Source organism: Oryzias latipes, chromosome 6 (assembly GCF_053564925.1).
Source record: "Oryzias latipes strain Hd-rR chromosome 6, Olatipes_Hd-rR_3.1".
NCBI classification, from domain to species: Eukaryota; Metazoa; Chordata; class Actinopteri; order Beloniformes; family Adrianichthyidae; genus Oryzias; species Oryzias latipes.
This window is the reverse complement of record NC_136242.1, coordinates 24,993,566-25,012,174: the sequence shown is the minus strand read 5'-3', so window position 1 is coordinate 25,012,174 and position 18,609 is coordinate 24,993,566. Positions and strand designations below refer to the sequence as shown.

At 37.6% G+C, this 18,609-nt stretch overlaps 1 protein-coding gene across 2 annotated transcripts in view; it reads left to right on the top strand.

Moving 5' to 3' along the window:
• The window catches only part of banp (BTG3 associated nuclear protein), a 32,966-nt gene that overhangs the window by 8,680 nt on the left and 5,677 nt on the right, over positions 1-18,609 (top strand). For both annotated transcript variants that reach the window (XM_011476288.3, XM_078948893.1), the window contains exons 9-11: positions 1,071-1,192; positions 2,539-2,610; positions 4,511-4,555. In XM_011476288.3, coding sequence (XP_011474590.1) covers positions 1,071-1,192; positions 2,539-2,610; positions 4,511-4,555 — 239 coding nt within the window. The remainder of the gene's footprint in view (positions 1-1,070; positions 1,193-2,538; positions 2,611-4,510; positions 4,556-18,609) is intronic.

Genomic DNA, 18,609 nt, shown 5'->3' with positions numbered 1-18,609 from the left:
TCCTTTTCCTTTTGCAGCTAAGAAAAGCCACCTTTTCCCTACAAAAAGAAGTCATTTCTTTCCAGACCGCCCAAGTTGGGAACCTTTTTTCTTCTTACAACCAGTTCTTTTAGGCAGGAAGTGAGCTTTTGTCTTACCTCATCTGCTATATGAAAGCAATTTCTGAATCCTAACCTAAGTGCAGTCTGTTACAGCCTGGATGAGTGCAGATGTTTGTAATCTACACACAATGCTCTCTGTCCTTCCCTCCCAGTGAGGTGTCACCTTTCACCTCTGATCACGGAAATGAAGAAACTCGCAAATCCTGTGAACACACACACACACACAATGGGGTGCATTTGTCAGGTCTTTTCATTCCACAAATGTTAGTTCACATGGTGCATCTATCAACGTGTCAATCACACACGTGCATTCTGTATTCAGTGAAGTAGAATGTTAATATCGCATTAAGAGGCACTCCTTATGCTTTCCAAACCCCTATTTATTAGCAAACTGTCAGGTTGAGTCTACATGAACCACCTGGCACATCCTTCATTATCTGGTAAATGAAAGTCCTAATAGTTATTTACATAATATGGTACACAGCTGTAACAATGAAAGATGAGAGAAAGTCTTACTTTGAAAATCAACATCTGATGAATGTTCTTTATTACTCGGAAACAAAGTCTGCATTCTGCTGTCTCGCTCAAAGTTGTCTGTTTACTTCTTTTTGGGATTTGAAACAAATCTGTCCAAAAAGCCTTCCTAAGGTTTTTTGTTTTTTTTGGGTATTGAAATCCTAAAAGCAAACATTTGAAATTGTGCTTATGTGTTTGAGGATAATATCTTCTTTGTGGGTTTTCAGGCATGGGGTGATGAGAGGCCTCTGCAAACTTGGTTAGTGGGTTGGCGCACAAAGCGCAGAAATTTAGCTGAGCTGCTTCACGTTAGGTGTGATGGCACGAATGTTTTCATTTTCTTTGTGCACATTTTCCCCCCTTTTATTTAATTTTTTTTTTTTTTACAAAGACTACAGTTCCCAATTTAATGTAACAATTAAATGCAACAATGACTGTTTTGTTTTTGTGCAGATGAAAGCCTCTCAGAGGAAACTCCCCACATTGAGGCAACCACCCAGCAGACCTTGCACTACACGTTAGCCAATCAGCAGGTCCAGTTCCACCGCATCAGTGAAGATGGGCAAGTTCAAGTGGTGTGTGTCATTCTTATCCATAGAGACACCTTTAAAAATAATCTTTAAATTATTGTGTGCTGTAACAGTCCAGGCAGTTTTTAGTCAGCTTTCGCATTTTCCCAAAGTTTCCCAAAGAAATGAACTGGAGAGCCACTTTGCCAACCAAGAAAATGTAATTATAACACACAGTTGACTGTACAAATAAGAAAAAGCTCTGATTCATGTTTCTCTCATGTGTAATGGCAGTGCCACACTCGTATCATTACATTTTTGGGCGTTTCTGTCCTTGGATAGCAGTCGCATGATTCATGTGTTTTGACAGTCCTGAGAAAAAGCCAAAATGTAAGAAAACAGGAAAAAAAAAATGGTGGAGATTAACCTAAAAAACAGAAATCAGTTAGATGGATTCAGCTCTGTAACTTTGTTTGTTAAGTCGCATTTTGCTGCTTTATTACAATATCAACAGTTTTAAAAAAAAGCTTTGCAAAAATGTTGTGCTTTATTTTTTTTAATTCAAAATAATTTATTGTTGGTAAAGTTTATTCCTCGGCTTAAAGGGAAAAAAGTCACAACTTTCAAACAGAAACATTATTTATATAGGTGTACACAATCATTGATGCTTTGTTGTTTGCTGGATTACTTTCCTAATCACACAAGTTCAGTAAATATATATCCCATCCAAAGCAGATGTGGGTTTGAGTGATTAAAGCAAAGGTTTACAGTCCTTTAATACCTGTAAACAAGAATCTGAGAAGCTTAGAAAATCAAAAGTGACATTCAGATTTAAATGCTTAAATAAAAGAAATAATTCAAAATGTAATGTTATTGCCAGAATTCACCCATTTTATAATTATTTTGCAGCAAAATATCAGGGTTTGAACAGATTGTTGAAACCCTTGGAAGGTATATGCAAATATATGTATATCTAAATTTTACTTTGAAAGTTTCAAAGGTTCTTAGTTTGTGGGTGAAGTGCTTACATAAGCATTCAATTGTATGTGCAATTATTTAAAAACCAAAGACTTTAATTTAATGAAGCCATAATTAAAAGAAAATCAAATTTCCCGTTCATTCTTTGTGTGACCAGTATTTAAACCAAACATTTAGATTTTTAAAACCTAGAACCTGTTTTAATCCACAAAGATAGCCTTCTTTTATTACGGGAGCATATATTTGTGAAGGTAAATGTCCCAGCTGTTTGAAGGTCCTGGTAAGGCTCTTTACGTGACAACAAAAACAAAAAGGCTTTAAAGTGTTTGAGTTTACCAGGAAAATTGATATATGTCCTGATAAATATATATATAAAAAACCTGTATTTGCATCTTTCTGTACTTGTAGGTTCAGTGGTTGTTTCTGTGTTGCAGATCCCACAGGGACAGCTACACATTGCCCAGGTGCCCCAAGGAGAGGAGGTCCAAATCACGCAAGACAGTGAGGTAAGTGTCTGAGAAATGCAGAAACACTAAGGCTGTGTCCCAATTCCTTCACTACTCACCATTTAATGCACTCTATAGGACAGTCACCATTTTTACAGAAAAACAAGTGGTGAGCATGTGTCTGAATGATGTTAAAATCCAGGGCCCTAGATAGTCCTGGTCGATGAAGACTTTTAGGGGTTAGGGACTAGTGAGTGAAGTTTGACATGGCCTAGATGGGTTTTCTCAAGTCCTTAGCTGATATCTCATAGAGAAGAATGTAGCTCTAAACGGAACAGAGCTCATTCTTCATGAAAAATGTGTGGTTTTAAAACAAAAAAAAAAGGTCAACATTGTTGCGGCATTACCAGTTTATGAATGGTTTGTAATTTTTTTTAATTTATGAGTTTATTTTGACTGGCATTGTTTGACTTGCTGTTCTGAATTATCTGCAGTATTTAGATGAGCTTGAAGATTAATGTCTAACCTCTGAAAGAAAAATAGCTTTTTGCTAGTAAAATGAGTACCACAGCCAGGTTATTCCCAAGTCCAACCCCACTTTTTAAATGCTACTTAACCCAAAGTGGCGAGGCCTTTTAGCAAAGCCAGCACCGTGTTTCCAAGATAGATTAACCGATGATGAAGCACATGCACCCATAGGAGTGATTGGTGTCATTAGGCAGCTATTGCCATTTTCCAGTAGCCACTCAAATTTACCAATGCCGCACATACATTAAGCACTCAGGAAGTCTGCTTTTAAAGTGATCAAAACTCAGCTGTGTTAGCCGGACAGGGCTCATTGACAAACACGTATGCACCCTTTGAGCCTTTTCCTTTCTTATTGAAGCCCAAGCAAGCAGCGTTTGTTCGCCTTAAGCAGTGATCGGCAGCAGCTTGACGCCAGCGCATATTATTGTTTATACAATACATTGAACAGCTTTTGCAGAGGGCCATGTTTCCACATAATTCTCAGGTGACTCATGTCCCCATCAGACGTTGCTGCACGCACATGCAGGCTGCCAGTTACATTTCTAAACTTTACTCCCAAACCACAGTGTGTTCTTAGGAGGAATTCCTGCATCAGCATCGGGGCTAATGATTTTTCAAGGAAGTGGGGGAGATTTATTTCAAGGCGCCAGTCTACTTACACACTCATTCATGTAATCAAATATTGTACATGATCTATATAGTCCATGCCTGATAGCTTGACATTTAGAAATTAACACCTTAAGCAAGTGGTTTTCTCATTTCCTAGCCAGTGTTGGCACTGAAGCACGTTTAAGAGTTAAGTGACACAGCTTGTTCTCTGGAACATTTTTCTTCTTCTTACTATTTCATTTATGTATTTTTTTTATTAGTATTTTTTTGTTGTTGGCTGATTTTCTTTTTTACTTTAAAGCTTACTAACAAAATCCCCTATTAACCAGATGCCCCTCCCAGAACATGTTTCCATCAGCAGCTGCTGATCACTGGTTTTAGGAAGCTGCTATAGGAGTCTGCTTTAACCATCTCAGAAATCCTTTCCTCATCTGTTTGCAAGCTCAGAGTGCATTGTGTGTGTGTGTGTGTGTGTGTGTCTGTGCATGAAATATAATTGTCAGAAAGAAAAAATGTTCAATTAAATGAGGTAGATGTGGTTTGTCAGATGCAAATATTGATGATTTGCAAACTAGCATTGCGAGTGTTTAAGGGTTTTTAACTTGATATGATTTATGTAAAGCCAGTGATCACTGAGCATTCAAAGATTAGCTAAAACAGTTTAGAAAACAATTTTTAATGAACATTGTAAATAGCTTAGCACTGTTTTCTGACTTAAATCACCTTGTGGGGAGGTTCTTTAGTATTTTTGATGACTTTATGTTCTTTCATGTGAAACATATGAAAATAGTCTGCTGAATTGTCTGTGTTCTTTCCCTTTTAGGGAAATCTTCAGATTCATCAGGTGCACGTTGGCCAGGATGGACAGGTAGGAAAGGATTTATTTTGCTCCCACCTGCATTTATGTATAGCCGCAAACAAGCACTGTCTGAAAACGTCTTTCAAAATGGCGAATTACAGCATTCAAACTGCATGGCTGTCAGTCTGCAGTCCTAACTTTCTACATGGATTTAGATTCTGCGCTTTTACTCTTTTCTTTGGCGTGTGAAATGCTAGCACAGTACATAGGGTGTATGTACCCTTTCATGAATTGTGTTTTTTTTTTTTTTTGTGCAGTCCTCCTGTCTCCCCCATTTTGACTTTGGAGTTGGGGCATTTCCCTTTTTCTCCTAAATTTCTGTTAGCGTTGATCAAAGCAGAACTGGTCTTTTGTCTGGTCATTGCAGTTCACAGACGGATTCCTGATTTCCCTTTTTCATGATTTATTTTTATTTGCTTAGAAAGGAAGCTTTAGGAAAGGAAAGTTTTTCTAGTTTTTTTTCTTAAAGGCTCTTTCAAACAAGTGTCAAAAACGTGTTTTCCATGAATGGCTTTACTAACACAATTAGACCAGTAGTGTTCATTTAAAAAAAAAAAAAAAAAAAGAGAAACAAAACTATTTTTTTTGTTCCATGTCTGACTCAGAAATCCAGAAAGGTTTTCCTAAACATGACCTTTCTTTGTTGCTCTCTTCAAAGTTAGACATTTACCTAAATTAAATTAACTGTGATTTTAAACAGCTTGGAGATTTCCACATCCTGATGCTTTGGCTATAAAAGTTTCTAATAACTGATGTAGTTTGATTAAAAAGGAGGCCCATCTGTGGATGTATTTTGGGGCTCACCCTCAACTCCAGACCCTCAGTGCATTCTTTCAAGGGGGAAAGATAACAACCATCAGAAGTCTGCTTCAACCTTGAGTACAATTTTCTTCTGTTTAAATAATCATACACGAGTATAAACACTATGGTTACACGCAATAATAGTAAAAAAAATGCCAGCTGATGATTCAACTTAAGCTTTAAGGTGACAAAGGAAAGAGAGGAATGTTTTACTTTTTGGAAACAGGTTTGCTGAGGTTTGATAAAGCAAAAATCTGGCTATTATGATCTTTAATATATTTTGCAGAAGGGGTATAAACTTTGGGGGCGTCAGCTCTATTCTGTGGAGCTACAGGAGGGAGTAGTGGCCTTTCATAAAATGGTCAACATTGTGAGGAAAGAGATTTCTGTGGCTTTAGTGAAACATTATATCAACACATCAACCAAATAGTTGAAGCTTGAATCTTCATCAGCTCTTAAAATAGACTGAGAATGACAAGTGGCCATTATAAAGTTTTATATTGAAGCTATCAAAATATATATTGTTTATGTTGGCTGATAAGGAAAATATGTAAAAGGAAAAGAAAAACAATTCCACGAAAAATTAAATGACTATTTTTTTTAATTTGACCATAGAAATTGTAGAAAAATGGTTCACAATTCATTTTAGTCTAGTAATAAATGAATAATTTAAGGTCTGAAACAAAACAAAATGTAAGAAAAAAGAATGATTAGTTCGATTTCTTGGTAAGTATTGTGTAACCATGATATTTTACTAATTAAAAAGGAAAATAAAAGAAAAAAAAGTGGTCTTTTTTAACATTATGCAAACTTTAGTGTTCCCTGTGAGCATTATTGCAAAGGAATGGAAAGTTTCATGTATTATTCAGGATGACTCATTTCAAGATGGTTAAGTGCTTGGGATATTTGCTCCGCTCTTAGTTTTATTTTGCGTCTTTTACAAGCTTGGGGCCACTGGGCATTTGAAACGATCACCCTATAAAAACACATTATAATGTATACGGCATTTGTGCATGGAAGGGACATTTCAGATCAAACAATTATGTGGACTTACTGTTAAGCTTAAATTAAGAGAAAATGTTCTCATTGTTCACATTCAGATCTTTTTTATCTGATTGGCCACAACAGGATTGCACTAGTTTTTATTTTTAAATTAATTTCTTTAAACTCCGATGTTTGACAAAAACCTCAAGTTGACTCTCATTGAAAATATTTAGAAATATGCTGTGGAACGGGAGTGGCGAGCCACCCACTGTTTTGAACTAAGTTCCCTTTACTTCTCTGTGCTTTATATTCTGATAAAGATCTTAGTCGTTAGGTTTTTCTTATGGATTCAAGATGCTCTTTGTGACTGTTTGTGTTGTTGTTTGTATTGTTTCATTGCCTGTTAAGCTCTGCGTGGGTTTTAAATCGATTTGAGGTAGTTGCTGTGAATCCTCAACACCCGCAATTCCCAGCAGCATACTGGTGTCCTCAGATGGCCTGCTGGCGGGGCCTGATATCTGCATTCCTCTGTGTCTCTCGCAAGGATCTTAAATAAGTTCTGGCTCCGGTTTAGATTCAGCTCTGCAACAGATTTCCAGAAGTTATTCCTTTTGAGTTCATGAACTACTCTTTTCTGTACAATGGAACAACATGCATGCAGAACACTGCTTTGAACACGACTTTTTTAGTTGTTCTGTGAACAATCACCATCCTCTTTAAAATTACATGAACAAAAATATAGCAAAAAAAACCAAACAAACAATCAAAAAGGTTCCTTATGCAATATCTAGAAATTTGGCCCACATGAAAAGCATATCTGAAACCTTTCAACATGGTGTTTGCTTGGGCATTCTTTTGATACATTAGCATATTCTTTGATCTTCATGATTCAGGCCAAAACTTGCCAGTTCTATGTTCTGAAGTGGAACGACAATTCTGTCATGTGTTCCAAGAAAAGATGGTTACATTTCCAATAAATACTCAAATGTCCGTTTGACATTACAAAGAACCCCTAAAGGAGAGGATGGATAAGAATGATTATTGCATCATTAGCACCTGTTCCAGGGGGGGTTTTATTTGTACACAAATCTGATAAGAGGCACAGAAATCCTGCATTATCCACCAACTATGAGTATCTTGGAAGAAAATTCATTAATAACAATTGACAGGCATTATGTCTGTTGACATAGATAAAGGCTAAGATTAAACTGACTATCCATTATGTCAGTGTTTTTGTAATCCGGTGCAATATCACCAACTATGTTAGCATAACCTAGTCTAGGCAGTTCATTGGATCCCCCTGCTCTCCTTGCTGCTCCTCTCTGAGGGAGCCTCCTTCTCCTCATTTCATTTTCCCTGTGTGGCGAGGCTGTGGTTACACTTGTTTTTTAAAGGCCACCTGCCACATCCAGTTGCTCCAAGTTACGTTAACTGTGAGATGTTTACACTGTCGGGTCAAATCCCGCTGCTTTCTCAGGCTTTGACTTTTAACAGCTAACATATGTTTTCACATCCAACTCCTTCAGGGATATTCCAAGATGGAAGTGTATTATTGTCAGAATGTTTTTATTTTTCATTTTTTTTTGCATTTACCGGTATATAAAGTGTTTAAAATGTGCATTGTTTGTCTGGTATTTCTCCATCTTCTCCCTATTTCTTTTTGTTTGTGGGCATACTGTAAGTTGTGTCTAACCCCAGCATCAACCCTTGAGGATTCATTGTCAAGCTCTGTAAGAAGCTCACAAGAGGAATTTCAGAATCTTCTGTCTTGAGTTTATCAGGACAAAAGATTCTGAACCTTGTGCTGGCGATGGATACAAGTAATTGCTCGTTTAATTAGTTGTGTTGAAGCCAAATCTCTTCTTTTATTCCTGTGTAAACAAATTCCACATGTTTTGAGTTCACGCTTTAGGCTGTTTGTCAAAAGACAAAACCCATCTTCCGAAATGATTTAGGTAATTTTGTTTTTGCCTGCAAAAATACCATCAAAAACAATGGAAGACGTGTGCATTGAGGTGTTGTTTTATAAGATCGTTTAGTTTATAGGTCAGGCTGCCTTTCCAAAATTAGCTTTTCTTTAAATAATGTTTAGTTTTTTGCGTAACTTTTAATTTGCTTTATGTTGAAGGAAAACCCCCTAGTTGTTTTTGTTCCGTTAAAACGGTGTTAAAAGCAAACTGGATGTACAGATTCAACCAGTACCAATTATTTATTTATTGTTTTAAACTTCCAGACCAAATTCAAAGCTATTTCCCCCCAAAATTTGCAAATACATTTAGGACTTAAAAAAAGTACAATAGGTTAAATCATTTTTCCTGCTTTATAGAAGAAAAAGCTGTTTTCGTTCTGAGACGTGCTGTATTAAAATGTTGACAAGGCTACGCACTGACCCTTGAATTCCCTCTGTCCATCAATCGTCCTCTGAATTTCCACTAGAGACCTTCTGCATGCACCAGCAGCATGCGAAATGCATCTTGCTTTTCCCTTTGTATGTTTATCTAACGGCTCATGTGCACAATCATTTTAAATTCACTGTATAGTTCCAGTTGGAGCACAGATTTATTGCTTTCAATTCAGAGGATTGCACATCTGTTTCCTTGTTAATCGGGGCCACTTAAGCTCTGAACTCAAGGTGACCGTGCCAGTTGAAAGTCATAGCAATGCGAATAGAAAGGGGTCCAAAATCCCCCATAAAAACCTTTTCATGCAGACAGACGAGGAAAGACAGAGCCATGAAACTACAAAATAACAAGTCCTTTACTGCACACACTCACAGTCTCCAGCCTCTTATCTAGTGCCCTCCTTCCTCTGTGCTGTGATCTTACCCTGAACTGATGCAGACCAAATGGGAGCCTGGATGATGAAAGGAGTGACTGATGAGAAAGAGAAGGAGGGAAAGGGAAGGAAACGGCAGAAAGGAAACAGGGAGACAGAAGCAAATAAAAAAAAAAAAAAGGAGGAGACCATCTGGAAGACACATTTTTGTCCAATTGATTCTTAAAAGTTGACACCAACTGAGCTGGGAATCACACAACAAATAAGGGTGTTACCAGGTTCAAAACCATGGAGAGGAGCACTATCCCGTTGGAACAATGACCTCAGATAAAGTCTTCTGCTCTAGCATGAGGTCTCTCTAGTCCTTAATAATGGAGCAAGGTTGTGTAGGGGGTGCAGTGGAGCACCCACCAAGGTAATCAAAGTTGTGTTCCTTTCCAAGTATGTCAAGAATGACAAATGAGGTCCTCTAGTAGTTCTGTTTATCAGTTATTATAAAATACAATTCACATTATTGAGGAGTGAAAACACAGCTTATCTTAAAAAGGGCTTGATATGTCTTTTAAAAGCACACATTTGATTTTAATCTATTTAATTAATAAAAAAATGTTATCGGTACAAAATGCATTTTTAATGGTTTTGTGAATGATTTTGTTAGGTTTACATTAATAATTTGCATATTTATTTAAAAAAAACTATAGAAAAATGATCTAGCTTTAATAATTCAAGCTTTTTTTGGGGTAGTTCTTAAAATGTACATTCTGTTTCAGGGTTTCTGCTGTACACTGTCATATTTTCTCTTCTTTTAACATTCTCTTGGCAACCCCTAGGTCACTATTGAGTTAAAAAAAGAACTGGGTTTAAGCTAGCTCATCTGCCAGATCTTGTTGTTCATGACTTAGCCTGTCTTTCCTTGCCTGGAATGCTGACGGAACTTCTTGGACCTTTCATTCGCCCAAAACTACCCTGTGAGATGCAGCCACCGTGACAGTTCTCTCGGTGTTACGTGGGTTTTTACCTTTGTAATGTGCAGTATCTAGTGTTTGCCAGACATTCTGTTTGGAGTTGTTTTCCAGAGTTCAGATCTGTATTTGCCATGTTCTGTCAGTGACATCTGGCTAACTGTCTGCACTGTCATGATGTGCATAGCGCTTTTTGTGCCTGCCTTACAAAGTGGAACAGTTCCATTCTTCCAGAGAAGTTGTGGATCTGCTCTAAAGTGGCAGAGATGTTGGTTACCTCTCTGACAAAAAGCTTCCCTGTAGGATTACTCGTGGGCCAAATCTTTGCGGTTCCAAACTTCTTCCATTTCACAATATGATTCTGGGAAAAAAAAGAATTAGTTCCTTTCTTGAAACTTTCTACATGGCTTCTTGTCCATTTGGTAAGCTTTCACAACCTGGCAGAGTTTCCATTATTGGCATTGGGAATTTTATACAGAAATGTCATTTCCTTTCAATCTTACTTTGCTTACTTTGACTCTCCAAATGTAATGTTTAGGTGTCTTTTGCAAGTTATAAAACTTTCAATTTTCCCACAGAATGTTTCCTACTAATAAGGTGCTTCTGATAAACATATTTGCAACATGACTGTAGTGCTGTGCTACATGAGGAAAAACAACAGAGCCAAAATGAGATGATGGGAAAAAGCTCGATCCATAGAGAAATAGTTTGACTCATTCTCCCGCTGTTGTCCTAAAGTTTCATGAATCACTTGATGTTGCCGATGAGAAAGGAACAAAAAAAAAACTGTTCATCACTATCACAATTTCTTATAACCTTCTGTCTTCTTTCTTAACCCTTTACTTCATTTCTTCTAATGAGGATTACAAGTCGTGCTTGACTCTTATCTGAGCTCCCTGAAGAAAAGGGACGCCCTGGACAAGCTACCAGACTTTCCAAATGGATTTAACTTGATATATTTTTTGTTTTGTTTTTACCTCTATTGCTTATGTTGTGTTTATCCTCGTTTAGTTTGGTTCAACAGGAGTTTAGATATTAGGTTGATAATATGAAAATCAATTGTCTTTTAATCTTCCATCAAATTAAGTGAGTGAAATGTAGTCTGATGGACAAAACTGGTATTTGACTTTTTTTTCCTGTCTATTCTAGCCTGGAATGACTGAAATGAATGTGATGAATCTTGCAGAGTAGCAGCAAATCCACTGTTGAGCAGGCCAGTAGATGTGAAAGGACTCTCAACATCAGAAATCATTAAACCTTACCATGACTGTCTGAAGAATCCAGCACATCTCAAGAGGACTATGAAGCCTTGCAAAAGTCAGTGATTCTGTCATCGGCCTGCATCGTTTATCGATGATGGACTTGACTGCTGGCCATCGTGGCTTTTAGATGTGTTTCTCCAAAGTCTCAACCCATTTCCCCTGCTTCTTTCCCCCCTCCTCACAGTTAAATCCTTGCCATCTTTTCTTGTCAGCGAGTTTCTGTGCACCTGTTGGATCTTCCCAAGCGACATTGTTCACAGTCAGTGTGGGAAATGAGTCGCAGAGCAGAGGCCAGCTTGGCAGCGGTCCTTCTGCTCTTGCTGCCAGGACCTGGAAGACGGCACCAGGAAGAAAAATAGAGAACATGATTGCTGTAATTACAGATTAAAGAGAGGGAAAGGAAGACAAATGTTGAAGAAGTTTAACTTTTCAAACAGACTCGAGTGTTCTTTTGTTCATCTTTGTATGGCAAAAGCCACGGACGGCCTCTTTTGATACACGTCGGCATGAGACGGGTCTGCTTTGTAAATTCTAATAGCAAAGAGGATGATCAGGGTAGGTTTAACCTTACAGAACCTGGGTGCTAGAGTCGTCTGGCAGGCTGTAAGCTTGAGTAACTTATGCGTCTCTGCTTGAAAAAAATCCTTTCTTTTCTAGGTTTTTTTTCCCTGATGCCTGTGAATTACAGTGCTAGGGAAGGACAAAAATTAGAGGATAAGATAACGACAAAATGTTTTATGACCTATCTTTACAATACGCTTGATCTACGTAAACTTTTTGAGATTTAGAGGCCTGGTGGTGGATCGTATTTCAAAGGAGCAGTGCTCTGTGTTATATCCTGAAGGCATTTTGGCCTGGAGGTGAAGGAAGAAAGACAGGGAAATGATTTTAGTCCCGAATGTGAGCTTTTGTGTCTAACGGGGTATAGCATCCCCCCGTCCATGTTATTTATCTTTTGTTTGCAGGTTTCTGTCTTGACAGAGGAACACATTAGATGTGGGTATACATAAAAGTGTCCTTCACTTGAATGGGAATAAAGAAAAGTGACTGCTATTATCATGGAAGAGTATTTTATAACATTAATCTGTGCCAAAGGTTGTTTTTTAACGTTAGCATCGTCTAAATGTTTATGTGACAACTAAGCAAGTGATAAGTACAAAGAGATAGTATGAAATTAATGGGAATGGGAGTAAACCAAGCATTATTTACCTGTTTAAAGTGTAATAGAAGTAGTAAAGTTGAATTTTCCTTAAAGATGTCTGTCCTTGATGTGTTCAACAATGGGCTTACACAATGTTTTTAGTATGATGGCGTGCGTCATCTGTGGATTCAAACCGGATTCAGCCTCGCAGCTGTTTTGATTCCAAGGTGTCGGGTGTGTTTGTCTTTTTGACAACAGCATTTTGATGGCTTCAATCACAGGTCATCTGAACGTGTTTGGTTCTCAGATTTTACAACCTTTCTCTTGGTACCTAATTTCTAAGGCAGTAAAACTGCAAACAGAAGATTCTTCAGCTCTGGTATGTTTGGAAAAGAATATTTCTTTTAAGAAACGTCTTGGCCTCATTTCTGTGTTTTTAAATTTTGGCGTAAGCTAAATTGATTTGTTATGATGTGTGTCTTAGTGTGATATTTTGTAAGTAGAGTCTTACAACCTGTGTATATCATCTCCTCTGGCTCCGTCCAATCAAACAGGATAATTGGAAACATGATAAAGGCAACATCTTAAATCCTAAAAATTTACTGACGTCGTAAAAATGCCTTCGTCATTCTGGCGCGCCAAGTTTGTTTTTGAAATGGAGAACAGATAAAACCTTAAATGACTTTGTTTTACTTTTTGCTTTTTAGGCAGCCCTGTTGTCATCTTCACTTATTATTTATGTCATCAGCACTCTCCTGTTTTTGTGGTCGGAGATCAGAGGTCAAGTTAAGCTACAGTTGAAAACCTTTGTAAACTCTACTGCAGTGTGACTCCCTCTTAGCTGGTGGGAGTTATGAAGCCAAGGAGGGGTTTGATTGGTTGCATGTGTTGAGCTGTTTGCTCATTTCCAGACTCAGGGTTTTTGGGGGAAAATTGTAAATTTTTAGGTCACAAGGTCATTTATAACATTTGAAGCAAAGAATTATATTATCAGTGAGAATTGAGAAGTGACTGTGTTGACTATTTTAGTGTTTATCTGCAAATAGGTGAAATAATCTTTAGCAGAATCACAAAGTCAATGATTTCTCTTTAATCATTTACATTATGTGACAAGACCCAGGCTTAATATAAAGAGAGGCAATGGTTGTCTAACTAAGAGACTTACTGACTCCAATGAAGCAGATTTATCCAGATTTTTTCCAGATCCAGACAAAACAATGTGTAGGACAAATGTGGATCTTCCCAGCCAATTTGCAGACCAGCCTCAGTTTTCTCACTCCTTGGCTCTGACCCCACCTAGCCACCCGGAGCTAGTGTTTCTGCTCGGACATCTGTCCAGTGTTGGCAACCTCGGATGTTGTTGACAGCAGCTGAACCGAGAGGAAGTTCCAGGCACTCCAAAGTCCAAATGTTTCTTTTTTGGTTTCCGTGTTTTTTTCCCTCTTACATCTGAAAGAAGAACTGGTGTTTCTTTAAGTATGATAGAAACCAGCTTTAAGTGGCTTTATTTGATATAGCCTGAAATGTGTATTAAAAGTCAGATTCAGGTGCGTTTTCGTACAAAGATCATTGATCCTTTAGATCAGCGTTTTGATCTAGTGTTCCGTGAAAGATGGTCAGGTGTGCCGCGGGAAATTATTAATTTTCAGCTATCTAAAAACATTTATGATCACCAGAATATCAGCTCTGTGTTCATCAAAAAAGGCACAGGTTTCACACCGAGTATTTTGCTGACTGCTTTCTGGAGCTGTTCAAAATAAATACACCGGATCTCTCATCATCTTCCTCTCTTTCATAAGGATTTTAAGAAAAACTTTTGATGGTAGCTCCACCCACACGCGTCAGGAGCGTCAGGTTTCTAAACACACTTTTGGACAAATGTCCAGCTGCGACTTTGACACGGGTTAAAAAACAAAGGCGAGAGGACGCAAATTTGATGCGCAAATTGTGTTCATTGTGAACAAACAAATGATGGGGAAAGAGAATGGGGGAGGGAGGGCAATGTGCAGAACCGGGGCTCATATAGATTTAGGATCATCCATTCCCTCCATGGAATCTGGTGTCAGATCGTGTAAAAAGTGAACAAAATAATGAAGCTCAGATAAGTAAGTCAGTCCGGCATCAGCGCCACTGCTTTTCACTACATTTCCCATGTTGCATTGGTGTGACAGAATCTCTTACTGTGCTGCTTGCTGTTAACTGTCATGAAGCACAACAAAAGAAAACATCTGTTCTAACAGTTTGCAAAGCTTCTTGATGAAATCAGAGATAAACAGTTTATTTCTCCTTCAAGGTTTGTGTTGGAGAACAAACGAGTTAAAGTCAGAGATTCCAGTGTTTGGTCCAAGTTATCTTTATAAAAGAAAGAACTGCTCTTTAATCATGTTTGTTTGAAGGACAAATCCCATTTCAGACTTTATTCACTTTTTGAAAAACTTGAAGTTAAGTTTAAATATAAGAAATAACAAAATAAAAGAAAATCAAAGAAACAGGACTACAGACACAATTAAACTAAACTGAAACAATTTATTCACCCCAAAAATAAATAAAATATTTTGTTAATGTTCCATCTTTGATTTAAATAAAAGAAAAACTAATGAAACACCAGCTTGTTCACTTTTTGTGTAGTTACAACTGAACTTATAAGCATTAATATAATGTTGATCTTTGTTTGTCTAAAATGCATCAAGCATGCTGTGATAATATATTACAGTTGCTTTAGCACAAACATAAAAAAATAGGCTTATTTAATAACTAAATTACCGTTTGGAAAGAGTGTCATTTTATTTGTTTTTTGTGAGATTTACATGAAATTCTATTTTAATAAACTGGAGGGAAAAACAAATTATTTTTGAAATAATTATTACTAAAGTATTAGAAATTTATTAAAAGGTATTGCAACTCTTAGGAAAAACAGCTGAAAATTTAAACTTTTTGTGCCTCAAATATTACAAAAAATGCATGCGGAAGGACTGTAGATCAATACAGACTACAGAGTTTCTCTTTTTAAAAACGTTTTGGTTGCTGGTGTGCCACAGGATATTTGCCAAGGAAAAAGTGTACCTTTGGTCAAAAAAGGTGGAAAAACACTGCTTTAGATTATTTAAAAAAACTGAGTCAGTCAAGGAGTACAATTAAAAAAAACATACAACATTCAGCTCAGATCTCCTTTTGAAGACCCACTCTGATCCTCTTTAGATCTATTGTAAAAGCATTCCCAGTTGTCTTTTAATTCTGATTATGCCTTTTTAGCCAAAATTCAAAAACTTGAGTCGTTTTCTTGGCCATAGTTCCAACAGAGAAGCAGGAGTTTAATAGTAATTCACGTCTGAGTTAGCGTGAAGTAAGCCTTCCCCCATTTCCCATCATCTCTTCGCTTGCACTCTCTCCCACTAGATTGCTGCCCCTCACAACCCCAACCTAACCTTATAGGCGCAACCGAAAAGGAGAGTAACATATGAGCTATCCAGCCGTAGAGTTTTGAGCCAGGGGTTGGGCAATTTAAATAAAGAAATACTCAGAAATGCAATTAAACACTTAATTTGCTTTATAAATGTCCCCTTATGAGAAAAAGGCTACAAGAACATGTTAAAAACACCAAAAACACCATTTTTATCAAAGTCTGTCTTATGTTTGCACCTTTCTGTGTATCAAATTAGGACTTTTTAAAAGATTGTATTTTTCTACAAACTGTCTTACAGTTCTCATGATTCCGTTCTTTTCTGTAACGTGAAAGGAAACTAGTTTAAATTGAAGCTTCTCTGACAAGCAGAGATGGATTTTCGGTTTAAACTTTTCCCTATCCTTTGGGTTAGTTTTCTTCTGTCAGTGAAACATGCTCTTTCACTTTAAGCACTTTAAGCTGCTGTATTTCTTTTTCATGCATCTGTCGTCTCTTACCCATTGCTTTACATCTTTAGGGTTTTAAATCTATAGAATTATTATCATTATTGTTTTTTTTTTTGCATTTTAGTTTTTACTTATTATTTTTTACTTTTTTCCCCCTCCAGGCTAGATCTGCTAAAAAGCCACCAGGGAATTTCCGATCTTCTAGGTTATTCCATGTTCTTTTTCCCCCAAAATGTACTATGTAACAGTGTAACAGCTCTTTATTCCTGCCTGTCTAAACTGCTCTGTGGTCTTCCAGCTCTCTTCTGGCCAACAATCTGATTAGTTAAAGGTGTCGGCCACTAAAATCTGGAGGTCAGAAGACACCCTAAAGTGCCGCAGATGGTCTTTTGGGTGATTAAGTAGTGTTCAAAGGTTTGTGCGTTTGAACTTTTTAGTTCTTGTAATTGTCTGGCCTTTTTTTTGACAATAAAACATTTCAGATTTATTTTTTACCTCATCAAGACTTTTCTAAACCCATTATAATCATTTCAAATAAATTGTTTCCAGTGAGCCTAATGATAATTATGCTCTATTGACAAAATGAGAGGTAATTAGTATCATTTGAAACCCCATTACTGATAGGTTTTAACACGAGTAAATGTATAAAAACAAGTTTTTTGTGACACTATCTTCATTTCTTGATTGTACATTCAGTTCTGATTGATTTTCTCTGGCTTACGCTTTAAAGCCATGTGTAAAATTGTTAAACTGAAAAAGAGGAGGCCAGTTGTTCTGTCAAAAAAAGTCGTGGGACAGGATGTAGCGGCAAAAAGTTCCTGTGTAATGACTGCAGAGATCTCATAGTCTGTTCCAACTCTGTAAATGCTTTAGCGAGCCTCTGTGTGCTGCTCCTCACAGCTGAGAATGCAAACTGCTCACAAATGAAAGTAGCGACTGTTTGAGGGAGACGAGTGTTAACTATTCTTGCGTAGGATCCCTAAAAACCCCACCTCGCCAAAGCATTGTGTTTGCTCTTTAATGGGACTTAGTTTGAAGCTAAATCAGCTTTTTGAGTAAAAGAAAAGAAATGAGTCAGACGAGAAGATGCCTCTTTATGGAAGTGTTTTGTAAAGAAATATTTAGCCAACTTGCTTTTAGGTTCTCTTTGTTCCCAATAAGTTGTCTGAGTCAGCATTGTTTGGGTGGGTTCAGCCTTCAAAAGCCCTGATGTTCGTGATTTTTGCCTGACAACTTTATCATGGTCTGGTTACCAAATATTGCCAGGTGTTTATATCCATCTAGCAGTTTCCCAGCCTTTGGTAAGAAATGTGGCTGCTGGCAGAGACTCGCTGCATTGATATTCTCCTTAAACTCCTGGCAGGATGGCAGACCCGAGTGTTTCTTAACATGGTGACTTATTTCTTAATAGAATACTGTTTACAGCATCCCTCCAGGGTATGTTCCACATGATTGTGTTTTATGGGCCACCAAACGCTGGTTTTCATTTAGGCACAGCTGTTGGAATCCTCAGTGATATCAAAAGATGAGCACAGTCAACCCCAATCCAGTCGCTTCTTGAAGTGGCCTTGCTGTGTAATGGGATGAGTCAGGCTCAACTCGTACACTAATGGCTTCCATCAGGCCTGAATGGGCCTGGCACACTGTGGCGATGAGGCAGCAGAAATTGTGGTGAAGCTGGCAAAGTGTCTCTTTGGTGAATTCAGAATGAACTTCTGAGGCTCATTTCCAGCTCAGAACATCAAAGTCGCAGTCAGGCTCAGGGTTTCGAGACCCCGTGGGTTATAGGGCAACAAATATCGTCTGAGGCCTGTGAGGTTTAGACTTTTCCACATATTTAAACAAAAATGTTTATTGTCTGTTAAAGATGTCTCAGTCGGTTTAAGCATTGAGCACAGCTGGAACAAGACAAAGTGGCAACAGAGACCTCCCACCACAAGATCCACGCAAACAATTGTAAACTTAGGATGTTCGAAAAGATTCAAGGATAAAAAAAAAAAACTCATCAACAAATAGCCCACTTCAAAAATAAGTAATGGCCACCCTCTGGGAAACTTATGGTTAAAAAGACTGAGGCCACACTTGAATGATTCATTGTTGTCTGTCTGATTAAAATGAACATGCTTTCGCTCAAAGCTAAGTGAATGTTTCCCCTCCATCCATCTTTCTGTGTCTTTGTGTTGACAAGATGATTGCATGTTGATTAGTATGTGTCTTGTCACATGGGTGTTAAGTCTTTCAGATTTACAGCAGTACCCCACTCATCTCGCAGCAGTTGTGCCTGAATAT